Source organism: Lissotriton helveticus, chromosome 7 (assembly GCF_964261635.1).
Source record: "Lissotriton helveticus chromosome 7, aLisHel1.1, whole genome shotgun sequence".
Classification (NCBI taxonomy): domain Eukaryota; kingdom Metazoa; phylum Chordata; class Amphibia; order Caudata; family Salamandridae; genus Lissotriton; species Lissotriton helveticus.
In genome coordinates, this window is record NC_136068.1 from 641,736,103 (window position 1) to 641,752,023 (window position 15,921).

A 15,921-nucleotide genomic window follows, 5' to 3' on the forward strand; every position below is an offset into this window, starting at 1 on the left:
AACGTCAGCTGAAAAGATTCATTGAGGACAAAGAGATTTTGCATGAAACTCAGTCAGGTTTCAGATCGGGCTTCAGCACCGAGACAGCCCTTATTGAGGTGGCTGAGTCAATCAGGTGGTCTCTAGATTCAGGAGCATCAGCCATGCTGGTGCTCCTGGATCTATCAGCCACATTTGATACGGTGGATCACGGCAGCCTGCTGTCACGGCTGAAGAATATAGGGCTGAAAGACAAAGCATTGAGCTGGTTACAATCTTATCTAACAGATCGCTCCCAGAAAGTAGCGCTGGGCACCTTCACCTCAAAACCAAAACACCTTAGATGTGGCGTCCCTCAGGGGTCGGCGCTCAGCCCACTACTTTTTAATGTCTATTTAGCCCCTCTCTTTACCCTGATCTCAAAATGGGGAGTCAAGGCGATTTCGTATGCAGATGATACGCAATTAGTCTTCTCTGACGTATCTGAGGCAACCTTCAGCAATTTGAGGGCCTGTCTTCGGGATATTGCTAGCTGGATGAATACCAACAAATTAAAATTGAACGCTGGCAAAACGGAGGTTGTCTTTTTTGGCAAACACAATCGCCCGCCCTCGGACCTGTGGTGGCCTCCTGAAATGGGTCCAGCCCCTTTACCTAGCACCAATGCGAAGAATTTAGGCGTAGGATGGGACGAGGGTCTCTTCTTTTCGTCACACATACAACAGGTCACAACTGGCTGTCTTTTCAAACTTAGGAACCTTCGAAAGTTCCTTGCTCTTTTGCCAGCAGACTGCCGAAAAATGGTGGTCCATGCAACAGTTACATCCAGATTGGACTACGCGAATGGCCTATATCTCGGCCTACCCAAATACCTGGTACATCGCCTGCAGATCGTGCAGAATGCGGCTGCGAGACTGCTAAAACACATCCCTTTCAGACAGCATGTCTCTCCGCATCTACACGATCTGCACTGGCTCCCTGCGGCTAGTAGAATAAAGTTCAAAGCTCTAACCTTGGAGTTTAGAGCACTTAAGGGGTCCTGTCCCAACTGCTTAAAACTCAGACTCCCCAGGTATCACCAAGAGAGGTTCCTGCGCTCCAATTCTCGACTTCAGCTCCTTGTCCCACGCGCCAAAAAAGCTAGACTTGGAGGCAGGTCCTTTTCTGTTGGCACGGCTATACTTTGGAATGCCCTGCCTGCCACCATCCAAGCTGCCACTACAGAATCCAGTTTCAAGAAGCTACTAAAGACCTGGCTCTTTGCCCATGATAGATAAGCACTCTCCCTCCTTTTTTTTTTTTTGTGCTTTCCTCCTAAACAAGTTCTGCATTTTCAGCGCCGGGACACCTCCTTGTGAGGTAGCTGTTCGCGCTTTATAAATATCAGTATTATTATTATAATTATCAAGGTAATTCTGAACTGAAAGCCTTTTATGAGGTGTGCCCATGTGCTGTCTTCATGCTTGAATGACCATTGTATGGGAAAAGGCAGTTATTAAAATACCCAAAGGGTAATATTCTCCGGTTTCATAATTTGCCTCCCTAAAGCTAGCTCTACTCGTGTGCAGAGCCACCCACGACTGTTGAAGGCTCTTTAGCCTACACTTGCCCGGGGCTGAGCTACTAAGCAGGCTTGCTTGAGGACCATGAATGATAGCTGAATATAGGCTTTCAAGGATGTCTATGGTGACATTGTGACAAATTAGATGGATTTAAACATCATTCCATGACTCCCCACAGACATCTGATTTATATTGAACAGATGGCAAAGAAAGTAATCCAATAGATATCACTATGCATAGAAGACACACCGTTTCATAGAGAGGAGGCTCTTGGTGACCTAGAAGCAAAGGACATTTGTAGGTTCATATAATTTAGTGAGAATGACTTTGACACTGATAGGTGCTGCTAGTAATTGTTTTATGATGGTAGTAGATCTTTGCATTGGAGGGATGAGTACGTCCACAGCTGCCAGTCATCTTTATCCAGCTCTCACTTTTGTACCATGTCGCATCCTCTGTCGAGCTAAGTGGCAAGAGTTGTCTCGGGTCTCACTCTCACCATCCATTTTCTCTTGCAGCTCAAATTCCCCTCCAGACAGGACGAGGCCTGCAGCGGTCACCTGCAAGAGGAGGCTGGAGAAGGGCGAGGAGTGAGTGCCTTCCTCTCTGGAAAGAGTGATGTGAGAGTGTGCTCTAAGAAACACATCTGCTGACATAGTCCCTTTTAACAGCTTTTTTTATGCACAGCTTCAGACCCACTGCATACAGACACTCCCTCAAAGACAGCTCAGTTGACTCCAAGTAGGCGAGCATACACTTGCACCGCTTAGAGCTTCCCGAGTTGTCCTCCGAGCAATGCTCTTACACACTTTTTTATTTCTTTAACAACTCGCATCTCTATGTTCTGGGTGTTTAAGTAATATCCTGCTATACTGCCTTAAGTGTCTGTATTTAAAAAAAAAAAAAACATGACCCTACACATGCACCATTAGCCGCACTCACTCAATCACACATACGCTTGCACACACTCTACACTATCCTGGGGTATGTTGAATTATCATTCATAGCTTGTTGTCTCTTTGAAAAACCTTGATACCTGATCCTCCTGTATCTTCTGTCCCTCACCCCTCAGAGAACCTACCAGCAAACATTTCCTGACTGAGGACATGATGGCTGATCACTTCAACTGCCTTAGCCTGGAGAATGACCATGCTTATGGTACCACAGGTTTCCCCTCTCGGGGGCGCCCAGAAAGCAAGTGGCATCAGTGGTTATCAGATTACACAAGGTTCCAGGAGCTGGAGGGACGGTAAGAAGAGCCTTAATATGTCTATTAGTTCCCCTAGACCACATACTTATAGATGTGAGCTTTGTGATGGAGGTGGTGATAGTAGGTATAGTACAAGTTTCCCCAGTTAGTGGTACCATTTAAAACTTATCTTACAAATGTTCCTCCTATTGCTGTACAGTGTGTGCTGTGGTGCTAAATCCACCCTAAACCAGTTTTCATTTAGAGGACATTTTTAATATACAGACGGCAAAGTTTGTTGTAAGTGACTGACGTGCTGTAATTGGCTCGGGAAGAAATGTTATTTATACATTTGCAGTAACTTCCTTGGGTGTTGTCTTTCCTTTCCTTGCTCCATATTATAAAAAATATACTTCAGCTCTTTAAAAAAACACAACAAAATATTTCACAGATTTGGTCACGTTTTGTAGGGGTATTTTATTGTCCCTTCTCTATTATCTCAAAAAGCTCACTAGTGTAATATTAATATATTAATATTTGAAATCCATGTATTACATTTTTCTTACAGTTCAAGAAAACATTAACCAGTACGTTAATTGCATTCATACGTCATGTATAGTAGATCACATTAAGTATTTTGAATTGGGAAGACCATCCACCATACTTGGTAAAAAAATATATTTATGACCCAAGCAATAGGAACAGTTGTCTGGTTCAACAGCATGTGCACCTCATCAATGCTTAGGATCGTGAGTGAGAGCCCCATACGCAGGAATTGAGAGGCTGGGAGGCAGAATTCCTGTGTCCGTCTGGATAGTGGGACAGGCTGTTGCGTGTGGTATGGGTTGCCCACTGTTATTATTCCATCTTCAGTGCAGTGGGACAATGCTGAAGCTGTATAATAATTCTCTGTGACTGAAAGCCCTTCCACTGGGATAGTAGGTGCATACAAAGGAGGGGGTGCTGTTTTACGCAAATATCTCACCCAGCATTTCAAGGCAACTGGCTCCAACGCATTGGATACTCTGATCCCCCACGCAGGGTTTAGGAGACTTGCCTCCAATTCACCCCTGGCTGTTGTCACCCCAAACTGATCCAATTCCAGCGCAAGCCCACCATTAAGCCATCTGGCAATTAACTGAACCTTTGCAGTCAAGTAGTAAAGTTTAAATTTAGAGAGACCCAAGCCACCCTCCATGAATGGAAACTGCTAGATCTTCAAGGCCTCATCTATGTCTGGTTGCAGCCCATGTGAAATCCTTAAGGGGTGCCTCCAGGGCCTTAAACCAATCAGACAGCAGCCACGTAAGTGAATTGCCAAAATAATGATGCAAGCTTGGTAGAGCCATCATTTTGATCAGTTCAACTCTGCCCATCACTGATAACTTGAGAGATAGCCAAAACTCCACGCTGCCTTTGAGTGACTGCAAAGCCTACCCAAGATTTCCTGCAAAAAGATTGTCGGTCCTGTGGTAAATTCTCCACTCTAGATAGCGAAACGTACCTTCTCCCAGGTGATACCCCAGGGGCGAGGACTCCCAGACCCCAACTGCATCAAGACAAATTTGTGCAGAGCCCTGACCCACCAAACCGCTGGAGGCGCTCAATTGTGGAAGGTAGCCCTACCACAGCATTCCTTAAAAATAACATCATCTGCATGAAGGTAAATGATGTGTGCAACATCTGCAAGTGGGATTTCCCTGTCCCTGATATTTGCTTGTGGGTAATCAGTGAAGGTTTCTATTGCCAAGGTGATAAGCATAGGTGCAGTGTGCAACCGTCCCTAGTCCCATGATAAATCAAGTACCTAGCCAAAATCATCCTGTGAGTTTATAGCCTAGCCCAAGGGCCAGTATAGAATAGTTTAATTCACCAGGGTATATGCTTCATGTGAAGTTGACTTATAACCACGTGCAGGACCTGTTGTAATTTGCGATATGCCCCGTTTCTTGCAGCTTGCAACCTGACCAGCCAGGTTCTTCAGTTGATGAGAAAGCCAAGGAGGACACTGTTTTAGTAGAAGGGGAATACACGATGGGAGACACGCCGGTGTTTACCGTTTCACCTGAGCTGCAGGAGAGTTTACGAGATGCTGGCGCTGGGAGTATTCTGCCAGAGAGTGTGCTCCGTTCCATGTGAGTCCTTTTTAATTCCAACTGCGTGGTATATGGATTTCTCAGAGTACAGAGTCCTCTTTTCACACACAGTCCTGCTGACAATTCAATTTGCAATGGATTTTCCTGGTGAAGAAGGAGCAGGTTCATTAAGTGCTAGCTAACATTTTGCAAGCATCTTCATTTGGATTTCCAGCTAGTCGTTCTTTCTCATCTCAGCATTCCAATTGTGGAAATGAAGCAGGTGGCACTTACTCTGTCTTTATAGAAATGAGGTCAGGTTATTTTGCACCACTTGCTGAACCTAATAGATGGTGTTGGTATGGTTTCAGAATATTCTAACCAAAATATTGTCTGACTTGAATGTTCTGTCCCAAGTATCATTTTCAGAAATGTCCCTCATTGGAGTTAATAACAGAAAATCCACACCCAATGGGACGATGTTTTTACACACGATATTTAGGACGTGAAATATCTCTTAGTATTTTTTCATAGAATATTCTGACACGCAAACAATGTACTTGCCCCCTCTCCCCCCTCACCCATTCATTGTGTAGTATGACCTTATTTGCCCGTGCGTTCACGGTTTATCTCCATCATGCTGTGTGGTGCTATAGGCTTGTAGTCTGGGCCGAAGAGGTTTTATGTAGTTGCTATGATCTAAATGACTGCATTAGTAAGGAGCTCCAGCCAACACGACACATGGTGATGGTTGTTAATATAAGGAACGTGCCGTAGACTCTGCCTTTCCTGAGCCTATTTTCGTCATCCTTAGAATTCCCAAGGGGTGAGGTCGAGACAACCAGAAAGTGATGGATGGAAACATGATGCCACACTTCTAAACCACTGATCATTTTTGTTGGTAAAATGTCATTCCATAATTTCTTTACCTGCCTGCCCCATGACAGAAGGAGGCCATCCTGCTAAGACGGAACTCTGGAACGTATAGAGGAAGACATTGTCATTGTTCTGTGTATTTATTAAGCATATAGAAGCTGTATTCTAAGTAAGGCTCCCTGTTTTCCATTTTTACATATTTTTACAGATCAATACAGACAGAAAGCATTGATTTTCTTGTCTGTATTTATTTTTAAATGTGGATAAAAACGGAAATGGGGCTGCTTTTTGAGTAATTCTAAGTACTGTCTGCCATGGCTGCCAGGCCAATAGATGTGTGGATAGATAGGTAAGGGGGCTAAAAATGAAAGGAATTTTAGTGAATAGGCTTTAACAGCAGTAGATTGGCACAAGGTTGATACTGACATCTGCAGGTTGATACTGACATCTGCATATGTTCATATAAATGCACTGATTTATCTTCTGTGGGTGTTCAGAGCAATGCAACCTGGCAAACATTCAAGCATGAGTGCATATTTATCAGTTAAATGTTGAAATGTCATAATTTCAGCTAAATTTCTCCACAGAATCTCAAATAAACATGGATAAATCCAGATAAAATTAGCAAAAAATAAATATGGATAAATACAGATGAAAATGGCAAAACAAAATACCATAAAACCGGGAGCCCTAATTATAAGTAGGGCGCCTGGTTTTATAGTATTTGTTTTGACATTTCCATCTGTATTCATCCATATATATTCTTTTAAGATGCTGTTGGTATATTTTTTTCTAGGTGAAGCCATTAAGATGCACCTAGTATATTTTCCCATTTACATAACTGATACACGTACACTTTGTAGATTTTTAGTGCACAAAATAATACTCGCCTGAAATCATTAATATTGAAGTACTAAAACTTGTGCACATCTGAAACTATTAAAAACTTAAGTAGAAAATCATCCTTAACACCCTGTGCTGGCAATGTAAATCGCCTGCCAGTCAAAATTGAAAGTGCAGTGAGACCTTATAAAAAAATCAAATTTTTGTATTTTTCCATTTTTTAAAATAAATGCGGACAGGGAAACGGTTTTCTACATGTTTTTTCATGTGTAAGAATCAGTACAAATGCAAAACTGTTGGCTTAATTATAACTAACTGGTAAAAGACAGCATCAGGAGCAGAAGTTGTAGGATGCTTAGTCTAGGTCTCCGTCAACACGCACAATATCTGGCTACACTGCTTTACACTGCATCACAATGAATATTTAGGCAAGGATGTTACCTCTCCACCATATGACAAATCAGTATTGACCATCCCCAAATTCCAGTGCTTGATTTACTTAGAAATTCAAGCCACTCCTGGTGTGATGGAGAGAAGGGAATAGGGGAAAACAGCTTAAATGACTACAGGTGTTCATGGAACGTGGTAGTTCTATTCACTCTATTTGTATTTTCATAATTTCCACTTTCTTGGGGTCTCAGCCTGGCCTCTGTGCATTGTCAGGAACATTGGTTGAAAATAATTTGATGCAGCTGTTAGGGAAAACAGAATTATATCCACTGGGATAGAGCACATGGTAAGTAAAGAGTTTATTTCAGTTAATTGAAACCAAATGCATATTGCAAACAGTTAAATTATAAAACCTTTTTGCAGCGAACCTAGACATTATGGCATTCAGAACTAACACAACTTCGCTACAAGATTTGCGCATCTATATTTAAAATACCTTAGGTGCATACAACAGATTGCAATCCAAAACAGAGGAATGGGTCTGAAAGGCTAACTCTGTGGTACTCCCGCAGTTATTGACTGGGAAATCCCAAAAGTCATATGTAATCTAGACAAAAGGCAGACTTGACATGTGAAGACAAAGAACAGCCATTCTGGCACACAACAATGGCCCAGTGCAAACAATATTATTCGGAAAAGGTAAAGAAATGTACTAAGGAGTGTTGACTCCAGCCTTCCTCATACATGATGGCCGAGGAGAGCAAGATCTTAAGTTGTAAAGATAGCTGCAACTAGGTGCAGGATGAGCCATTATACCTCATCCCATAGCCGGTATTGACGGTATTTTGATCATATGTAGTGTACCCAATAATGAAGGATAATCCTTGGGTATACTTGAAGATAGTTTTTATCTTTTTTCTGGATCCCGGCTATAATCCAGTTTATATCAATTTAAGAACTCCCAGAAATGGTTGAGTCCGCCATGTGGTATCCACCTACCATGGTGTGGATAATTGGCTATAATAAAGCATGCCACAATAAGTTATAGGCGAGGTGATTTTTCCAAAATCTTTTAGGGTTCCAGATGTTTGCCTAGTTAACGCTTGTTGAGCAATTACCATTCTTGACGGTCCCGGAGAAGATTTAAATTAAAGTCACTGTTGACAATCTCTCGAATATTGCTAAAATGAGCCAATAGATCTCTGAGGTAATATTACATTTTTTGACACATGTTGACTTCCCTTACAGTGTGGGATTAATGTATAAGTTTATCAGAATTAACAGGACAACATTCGAGCCTAAATCCCAGTTATCAATCTTTATGCTCCGAAGATTGTAATTGTTGGATTTCACGTCTATTATTTCGTAGTTCTTTGAAATTATTACATATATTGATATAGTGCCCTTTCTGTGCCCTTTATTTTTTAAATTATTGCATATATAGATCAACTGCCCAGGTGCAAGGAATTCATAGTATTGGGTCTTCCGTTTTGTTCCACGATTCTTGGATGTAAGTAATTTCAAGTAGGACATAGCTGTACGGTCAGAGTGGATTTTTTCCATGCCAGCAACACTTCATTATAGCAAGGATACTCGTCTTTGCTTATTTTATTCCATGCTCCTTGAGGTCCCTGGATGGGCTGGTGTCGTTAGCGACTAGAATTCTTTAGACAGCAGTTGCAATCCATCCCAAATTGTCTGCTTTTGCTTTATCAGGGAAGTTTGGTTAACAGTTTCATCCTTGAGGCTTGTGCCAGGAAATTGTGAGTAGAGCGATGTTAGAACACTGAAATAAAGGACGAGGCCAACTGCGTGTTCTAGAATTGAAAGTTGAAATTGGATTCTGTGATGGGTGATGCTTGTCCTGAACGAGCTCTGTCATTATTTGACCAGAGAATATTTGCATAGCGAGCCTTAGTTGGCTGTGTCACCAAAATACCCCAATCCGCAAAGATCTTAGGTTTCTCAATTATTAGATTTGCTGCTTCTCCCTATGTCTATGTGGGGATCATGGCATCCTATTTTTGTGTCCAGAATTGAAGACCAGCAAAACTGTATTGCTGTAATATTGGTAAATGTCTTTTGAATAAAATTTTGATGAGCAGCTAACAGTATGACTATATTACCCTATTCTGGGTGCAAGATTGTAATTTGTTTATTCTCACTGGTTTCCACTTTAGCTGAGTTATTAAAGCTTGAGCTGTCCTTGGATAGCACTGAGGTCCTTTCAGTATATATACTTTTTTGCAACTTGTATATTGATCCCTGAAGTTATATTGATCTTATCAACCCTGAGGGGGAGTGGACCCTTCTAATACATCGGAGTAACATCCATTGTTGTGACTGGGCAAACAACTGCTTTCACCGCCAACTTGGTATTTGTTGCATTGTGTGAAGGATTGATGTGGCAGTGGTAGGATCCATTGAAATGCCCCCTCGAAATGGATGAGGCAGCAGTTTGGCTAGTGGTCGTTAGCGGAAGTATTTCTATTGGTTCTTGTAGGTCCTTGAAACCTCTGAAAAAAGTTTCTTTTTCTGGCTTATTTGATAGTGATAGTGATGATTTAAAAATTGGAAAAAGTTTAGTTAGGTCTGGTTTTTGCCTTTCCAGTATTGACTCCTTATTCTTTTTGTATATTTTTCTTAACCATTTATCTTTTGCGCCTGGACAAGGTTGAGAGTGATTTATTGTTGGAGGGTTAGGGAGCAATATTTCTATTATGTTTCTGTCAATTAATAATTCAAGAGTGTTATCTGAGAGCTCTGTCACATTTGTGTCTGACACTACAACTTTGGGGGCGGGCGGCGCTGCATGAATTTCAACAAGGCGAATTGGCGTTGCCCTGAATGCTTACAGGCTCCAGTATAGTTTCTAGTATCGGCTCAGGTTATGTAAATTGTGTTGTCAGTGGAGCTTCAGCAATTGCAGAGGCATACATTTGACAAGCAGTAACTTGTTCGTTTTTTAGGGTGTTTCTTGGATTAAGGCACTGACAATTGAGGGCAGAGTAGTTAGTTTTTCTAAGAGCAGTGCACAGATACATTCCTGAGAGATGTGAGACTTTGCTTCTGAGCATTTGTTAAGAGTGCCCTTCTATGGGAGGGTATTATAATGGTGAATAGTTTTCTAAATGCTCCCACCATGACTCACCAACCACATGGCAGAAGCCCCACTCGCCGCTGTAAGAAGTGGAAACTGCCAGCCTCACCGCTTTGCTAGAAACACCTCCCTACGCTGGACTTATGGAAAGGCTACACAGGCGTACTTTCAACCCCACGTGAGGCTGGTGCCGCTGAACATGGCTGTGTTCACCTCCCTCTTCTGCGTCCTCTGTCCGACCATTGCAGTGCTGGAACTGTTGGGACGGAGCACATTGTCCAGGCACAGGTAGATTCCCAGAACATGTTGGAAAGGGAGTAGAGTGACACCCATCATTTAAGAAGTGTTCCTTGCTACATTGCTTAATACCAGGTCCCCATGCTTTCTCTGTGGTTTTAAAAGGTATGGGTCAATTTAATGAGTTCTCCTAATAACTGTCTCCAATCAAGGAAAGAGAACAGTATTGGAGCAATTTAAAATTGGAAGTGGATACACTTCCCTTCTACAGCCCCGGAGACATCTGAGGAAGACCATGAACTAGAAACAAAGACTTAAGCTGAAACTTCTGGAGTACAGCAGAGTTGGAGCAAGTTGAACTGAAAGCCCTCCTTGATTAAAACTGTAATGAAAGCACACTTAATTGAGTAGTTGAATCAATAGAAGATAAACGGTTGATTCTTTTCAGCCATGCAATAACATCAGCGGCAAGGCTGCACTTGGTATGAGTGGTTCTGCAGCTCCCTCCCACCTCATCTGGTTGACAACTTCTGTCTACCTCATGCTCCACCCCCTCCCCTCCACTCCTGAAGGAACATATGCCTTTGTGAGTTGACCTCATCCTCAAAACTCCCTTTCCTGTGGTCTCTACCCACCAGCTCTTGCAGAGATCTGGCTGTTTGGTGCTCATTTGTCACCCTTCCCCAGACCAATCCCGGGCTCCTCCGCTGCCTAAGCCCTCATCCTGTTAACTATGCAGATATTTTTTAACAAAATATCTTAATGCTCTTGCAATGATGTAGTTCAAAAATGTTTACTCCACGTGGACTATATTTGTCTTGTGTTTTGAGCATTTATTGAAAAAGTATTCTTTTAATAGTCATGCCAATTTTTAGGATTAGTTTGAATTAAATTTAGAACAGTGCACAAGAATAATGCTTAGTATTAACACACCATAAAAAAACAAGTTAAAAATAAAAACCATCAACCTGGGGTGTGAAGTTTACCTGGTGTCAGAGATAGTCACAAAGCTTTGGAAAGTTCTTCTTGAGGAGACTTGCTTGGCTGTGTGTGTGTGTAGGAAGCCCTAGCAGCAGTCCTCAATATGCCATTCATTAGAGAGAGACAGTATGGAAGCACAAGAGACGAGGCTCTCCAAACCATGAAAAACAGAACTTTAGACCTCAAGATCCACAGGAGCCCTTCAATTCAAGGGGCCTTTAAGGAGACCACCAACCCCAAGGAAAAGACCAGTAGAGGGGGTGGGGCTCAACCAGTGGTTTTGCACGCCTCTTTCACGCCACAGGCTTCCTCTCACAGTACATCAATGCAGAGGCACTACAGCCACGTACCAAGACAGCCCTTTCATGGCAGAGTGGGAGATAGAGGATCAACTTCGAGAGGGAGTGAGGCAGGCTCTCCAGCAAGTGACTCAGTGATAGGCCCCCAACCCAACACCAGTGGTGGGAGGGGGTGAGAAACTGAGGTTTCCTCCAACAATGGAACATCATCACCTCAGACAAGTGGTTTCTAAACAGTATCCAACACAGATAGTGTATCAAATTACTAAAGCAACAACCAAACATCTGACCAAATCAAAGGTGATCAACAATGAGGGACAAAGTCACCTCAAAACAGGAGGTAGTGAATGTATTATGCAAACTGGTGATTGAAAAGAGTCAAGCGAGAGAGCGAGGTAGGGGAGTATATTCTGTTTACTTCCTTCTATGAAAGCTATTCAAAACTTTAAAACCGATCTTACAACGGCAAGACTCCAAAATGTAAGATGCCAATTTTGCAAGAGGTCATTCCACGACTGCGAAAGAGACTACATGACAGCTATAGACCTGAAGGACGCATACCTGCTTGTACCGATAAACAGCAGACACAAATTCCTGAAGTTCATCGTGGGAGAGGTACATTAGTATTTCAGACTTTTGCCATTTGGAATATAATTTGCTACCATGTTTTTTTTTTTTTTAAATGTCTAGCCACTGTCGCGGCTCAGCTAAAGATAAATACCGATACTTTCATTAATACCTATATGTTAGAAGTGGGGGTCTCTAGTTGGCAATGGCTTGAACCTTTGTCCAAGTAGGGACCCTTCTTTCCAGTCAGGATAAGGGAGTTACTCCTAAAATAACCCCTGCTCACCCCCTTGGTAGCTTGGCACGAGCAGTCAGGCTTATCTTAGAGGTAGTGTGTAAAGCATTTGCACATAACCAACAATTATTTAGTGTAAGCACTACAAAAGGACACCACACCAGTTAAGAAAAATAGCCAATATTTTTATATACAAGACCAAAAACGATAAGAATCCACAATACAGTACTTAAAAATCTACAGTTATCAAAATACGCTTTAAAAACAGTTCCTTGATGTCGATAGCTCCGTCCGGGACTATCACAGCGATGTGAGAAAACAAATCCAAACAGTTCAGGCTGGTCGCGGCGTCGCAGACCAGCTACGGAGTCGGGATTAGCGATGCAGGGCGCCGAGGCCCTTTAAGTCACTCGTCAGTCGAACTCTCTGTTGGGATTAGGAGCGCTGCCGTCGGCAGGCGTTTGGTGCTGTGGTTCGAAGGCAGCATGGGGTGCCCTCAGTTCGCGGTGCGAGCAGTGGCTCGGTGGCGGTGTCAGATGGCGTAGTCGGTGAGACCAGGGTCACGGTGCGAGGTGATGCCGGTGCTCGTCACGGTGCTGACAGGTCACAGTGCAAGCAGCGGCATCGCTGTTGCTGAAACGCGTTAGTCGGCTGACAAACGATGGTGCCGGCGTCGGTAGGCCAAGGCTGCGGTGCGGAATGAGGGCGGTGCATTGTGTAACTTTACAAGTGGTGCCCTCGAACCACGGTGCAAGCAGCGGCACCCATTTCGGCGTGGAGCGTCGTTGTCAGGGAGGCCAAGGCGTCGTTGTGAACCGAGGCAGTGCGGTGCCCACAGGTCGCAGTGCGAGCAGCGGCTCGGTGGTGGCGTCGGCAGGCGTCGTCCGTGAGACCAGGGTCACGGTGCAGCATTGCGGAGGTGCCTTCAGGACACTGAGTCGGCAGCAGCATCGTAGACGTTGTCTGGTTGCTTTTCTTCTGTTGCATCACAAAACACACAGTCCCCAGTGCTGAGGGCAGAAGAGCTTGAAGTCTTTGCTGTTCCTGAGACTTCTTGAACAGGGGCAAGCTCTACCTCAAGTCCTTGGAGAAACTCACAAAAGTAGTTTGCAGAAAGTTCAGCCCAGTCCTTTCACTTCCCAAGACAAAAGCAGCCACTGCAGGCCAACACAGCACAGTGGGTAGTTCCTCCTCACCGCTTCTCCAGCACTTCTCCTTGACAGTCTTCTTGATCAAAAAGAGTTCTAAAGGTCAGGGGTCGGTGCCACAGTATTTGTATCCAAAAATGCTTTGATCCTGTAGGCAGAGGGTGTCTGTGCCCAGCCACAACTAGTTCTGCCTTCGCTGGTGTGATTTCCCTGCAGGGGGTGGAGACGGCATTGTCAGAGGCAGACCAGGCCCTTTGAGGTACAAGGAAATCTCCTCCCTCTTCCCCCATCGCAGCCCAGTTTTATTCAGCCCTTTCCTGACCTACCTAGACCATCGGGAGCCGCCCTTGCTTCCTAGCTATCTGTCGTCCAAACAGACAGGCAATCCACATTCCAGCAGAGGCACACAGGATGACTGAGCAAGAAAATACCTACTTTCTAAAAGTGGTATTTTCAAACACAGAATGTAAAAATCACCTTTACTAAAAGATGCTTTGTTAGATTCGGAGTTCAGGCATACTAAATTTTTATTTTCCCACCTAGTTCCCAGGGCCAGTTATGTGTATAAGATGTTATAAAGAAACGTCCCATTCTGTCCTGTGGGGAACAGGTAGCCTTGCAATAGTGAAAAACGAAATGGGCTGTAATTCACTTTCAGGAAATGCCACACACACACCGGGCATGTCTTACCTTTCACATACACTGTACCCTGCCCACAGGGGTATTTTAGGCCTACTTTAGGGGTGGCTGACATGTAAGAAAAGGGAAGGTTAGGGACTGGCCAGTGTGTGCATGGGCCAAGTCAACATGACGGTTACAAACTGCGCACAGACTCTGCAATGGCAGGCCTGAGGTACCTTTTCCGGGCTACTCACGTAGCTGGCACAATCCGTGCCGCAGGCCCACACGTAACATTTGATTCCCAGACCCTGGCACACTCGGTGCACTTTACTAGGGGCTGACAAGAAATCCAAACAGCCAATCAGGGAAACACCAATTCATAACATACTTTACCACAGGAGCACTTGCACTTTACAGCTGATCAGCAGTGCAATAAGTGCGCAGAAACAATACGCCAGCAAAAACAGAGTCAAAACCTGTAGGGCAGAAAGCAAAAACTCCGGGGAAACAAGCCAAAAGATGCAAAGTCTAACACTATACTTATGACTAGTTGATTCAAAGATGTTCAAAAAAATCAGTTCAGTATAAACACTACCAAACAAACTCTACACCGTTTTGGTTCCCCATATGCTTCGAAAAATCTTTCCCCACAGCACAGAAAAAAAAAAGATATTCTTGGAACCAAGGCTACACTTCTGAGAAGCTAAAGCCTGCCCAGTGCAGAAGAGAATCCTGGCATTAACAGAACAAGTTTGCCTTTCCCAGAAGGGGTAAGCTCAGACTGTGATGACAGTAGGGAAATTGATAGGCATGATGGCTTCCTGCATACCACTAATACCTAACACAAGACTGCACCTGAGAGCACTACAGGAGTGGTTACAAAGACAATGGTCACAGGTGACTGAGAGTTGGTAGGATATAGTGGTTGTAATAGACACAAGTCCACTGAGAGTTACAATGGTGAAACAAACTTTATGATTGGCAGAGCATGCACAGACTCAACTTCCACTATAACCATCATAATGGAGGCCTCACTCACCGGGTGAGAGGCCCATCTGGGCAAACTAAAGATCAGGGGGGGGTATGTAAAACCCACAAGATCCTGTAAAGCACATAAATGTGTTGAAACTCAAGATGGGTTTTGGAGCACGGAAAGCCTTTCAAACACAGATAAAGGGAAGAACAATAAGAGTCCAGTTGAGTAACACAACAACCATGTTTTGCTTCAACAAACAAGGGGGTACCAGGTCATATGTCCTGTCCACACTATCAGAGGAGATTTGGACATGAGCCATACAGAGACAGTTCATATGACAATGCCAGAAGTACAAAACACAGAGAAAGTCAGGTTAATTAGGCAAGTAAGCAGCTCACACAAGTGGGAGCTAAAACAACATGTGTTAGACATGATATTCTGAAGGTGGGGACCGCATCAATATCCTTCTTTCCGACCCACAAAATGTCACAGCTTTGCAGCCAGATTCCCAAACCACTAGTCACCAGGAAAATGCCTTGTTGATTAAATAGTGAGGGACATTTGTATACGCTTTTCCCTTTTACCATTAGTAACCTAGAAATACAAGCAAACAACTATGACTCTCGTTTATTCACTTGCAGTGTTTGGTGCTTCAAATCCAGAGAAATGAGAAGAGGCTTTTTGCATGTCGAAGGCTCATTTTGTTTGGGGGAGTTCTATAGAGGATTCAAGGATTCAATCTGGGTGGCTAAATTGTATTTCTCTCTCAAAATGGCAATAAAAACTAATTTAAGATGAAAAAAACTACTGAGACACTAATCTTAATATACCCCCGGTGGACAA

The 15,921-nt window shown here is 43.5% G+C and overlaps 1 protein-coding gene across 1 annotated transcript in view; it reads left to right on the forward strand.

Annotated features, from left to right (window-relative positions):
• HCFC1R1 (host cell factor C1 regulator 1) overlaps nt 1-15,921 on the forward strand; it is a 50,878-nt gene that overhangs the window by 21,329 nt on the left and 13,628 nt on the right. The window contains exons 3-5 of the mRNA XM_078652897.1: nt 2,060-2,131; nt 2,614-2,790; nt 4,686-4,865. Of these exons, the coding sequence (XP_078509023.1) occupies nt 2,060-2,131; nt 2,614-2,790; nt 4,686-4,865 (429 nt within the window). The remainder of the gene's footprint in view (nt 1-2,059; nt 2,132-2,613; nt 2,791-4,685; nt 4,866-15,921) is intronic.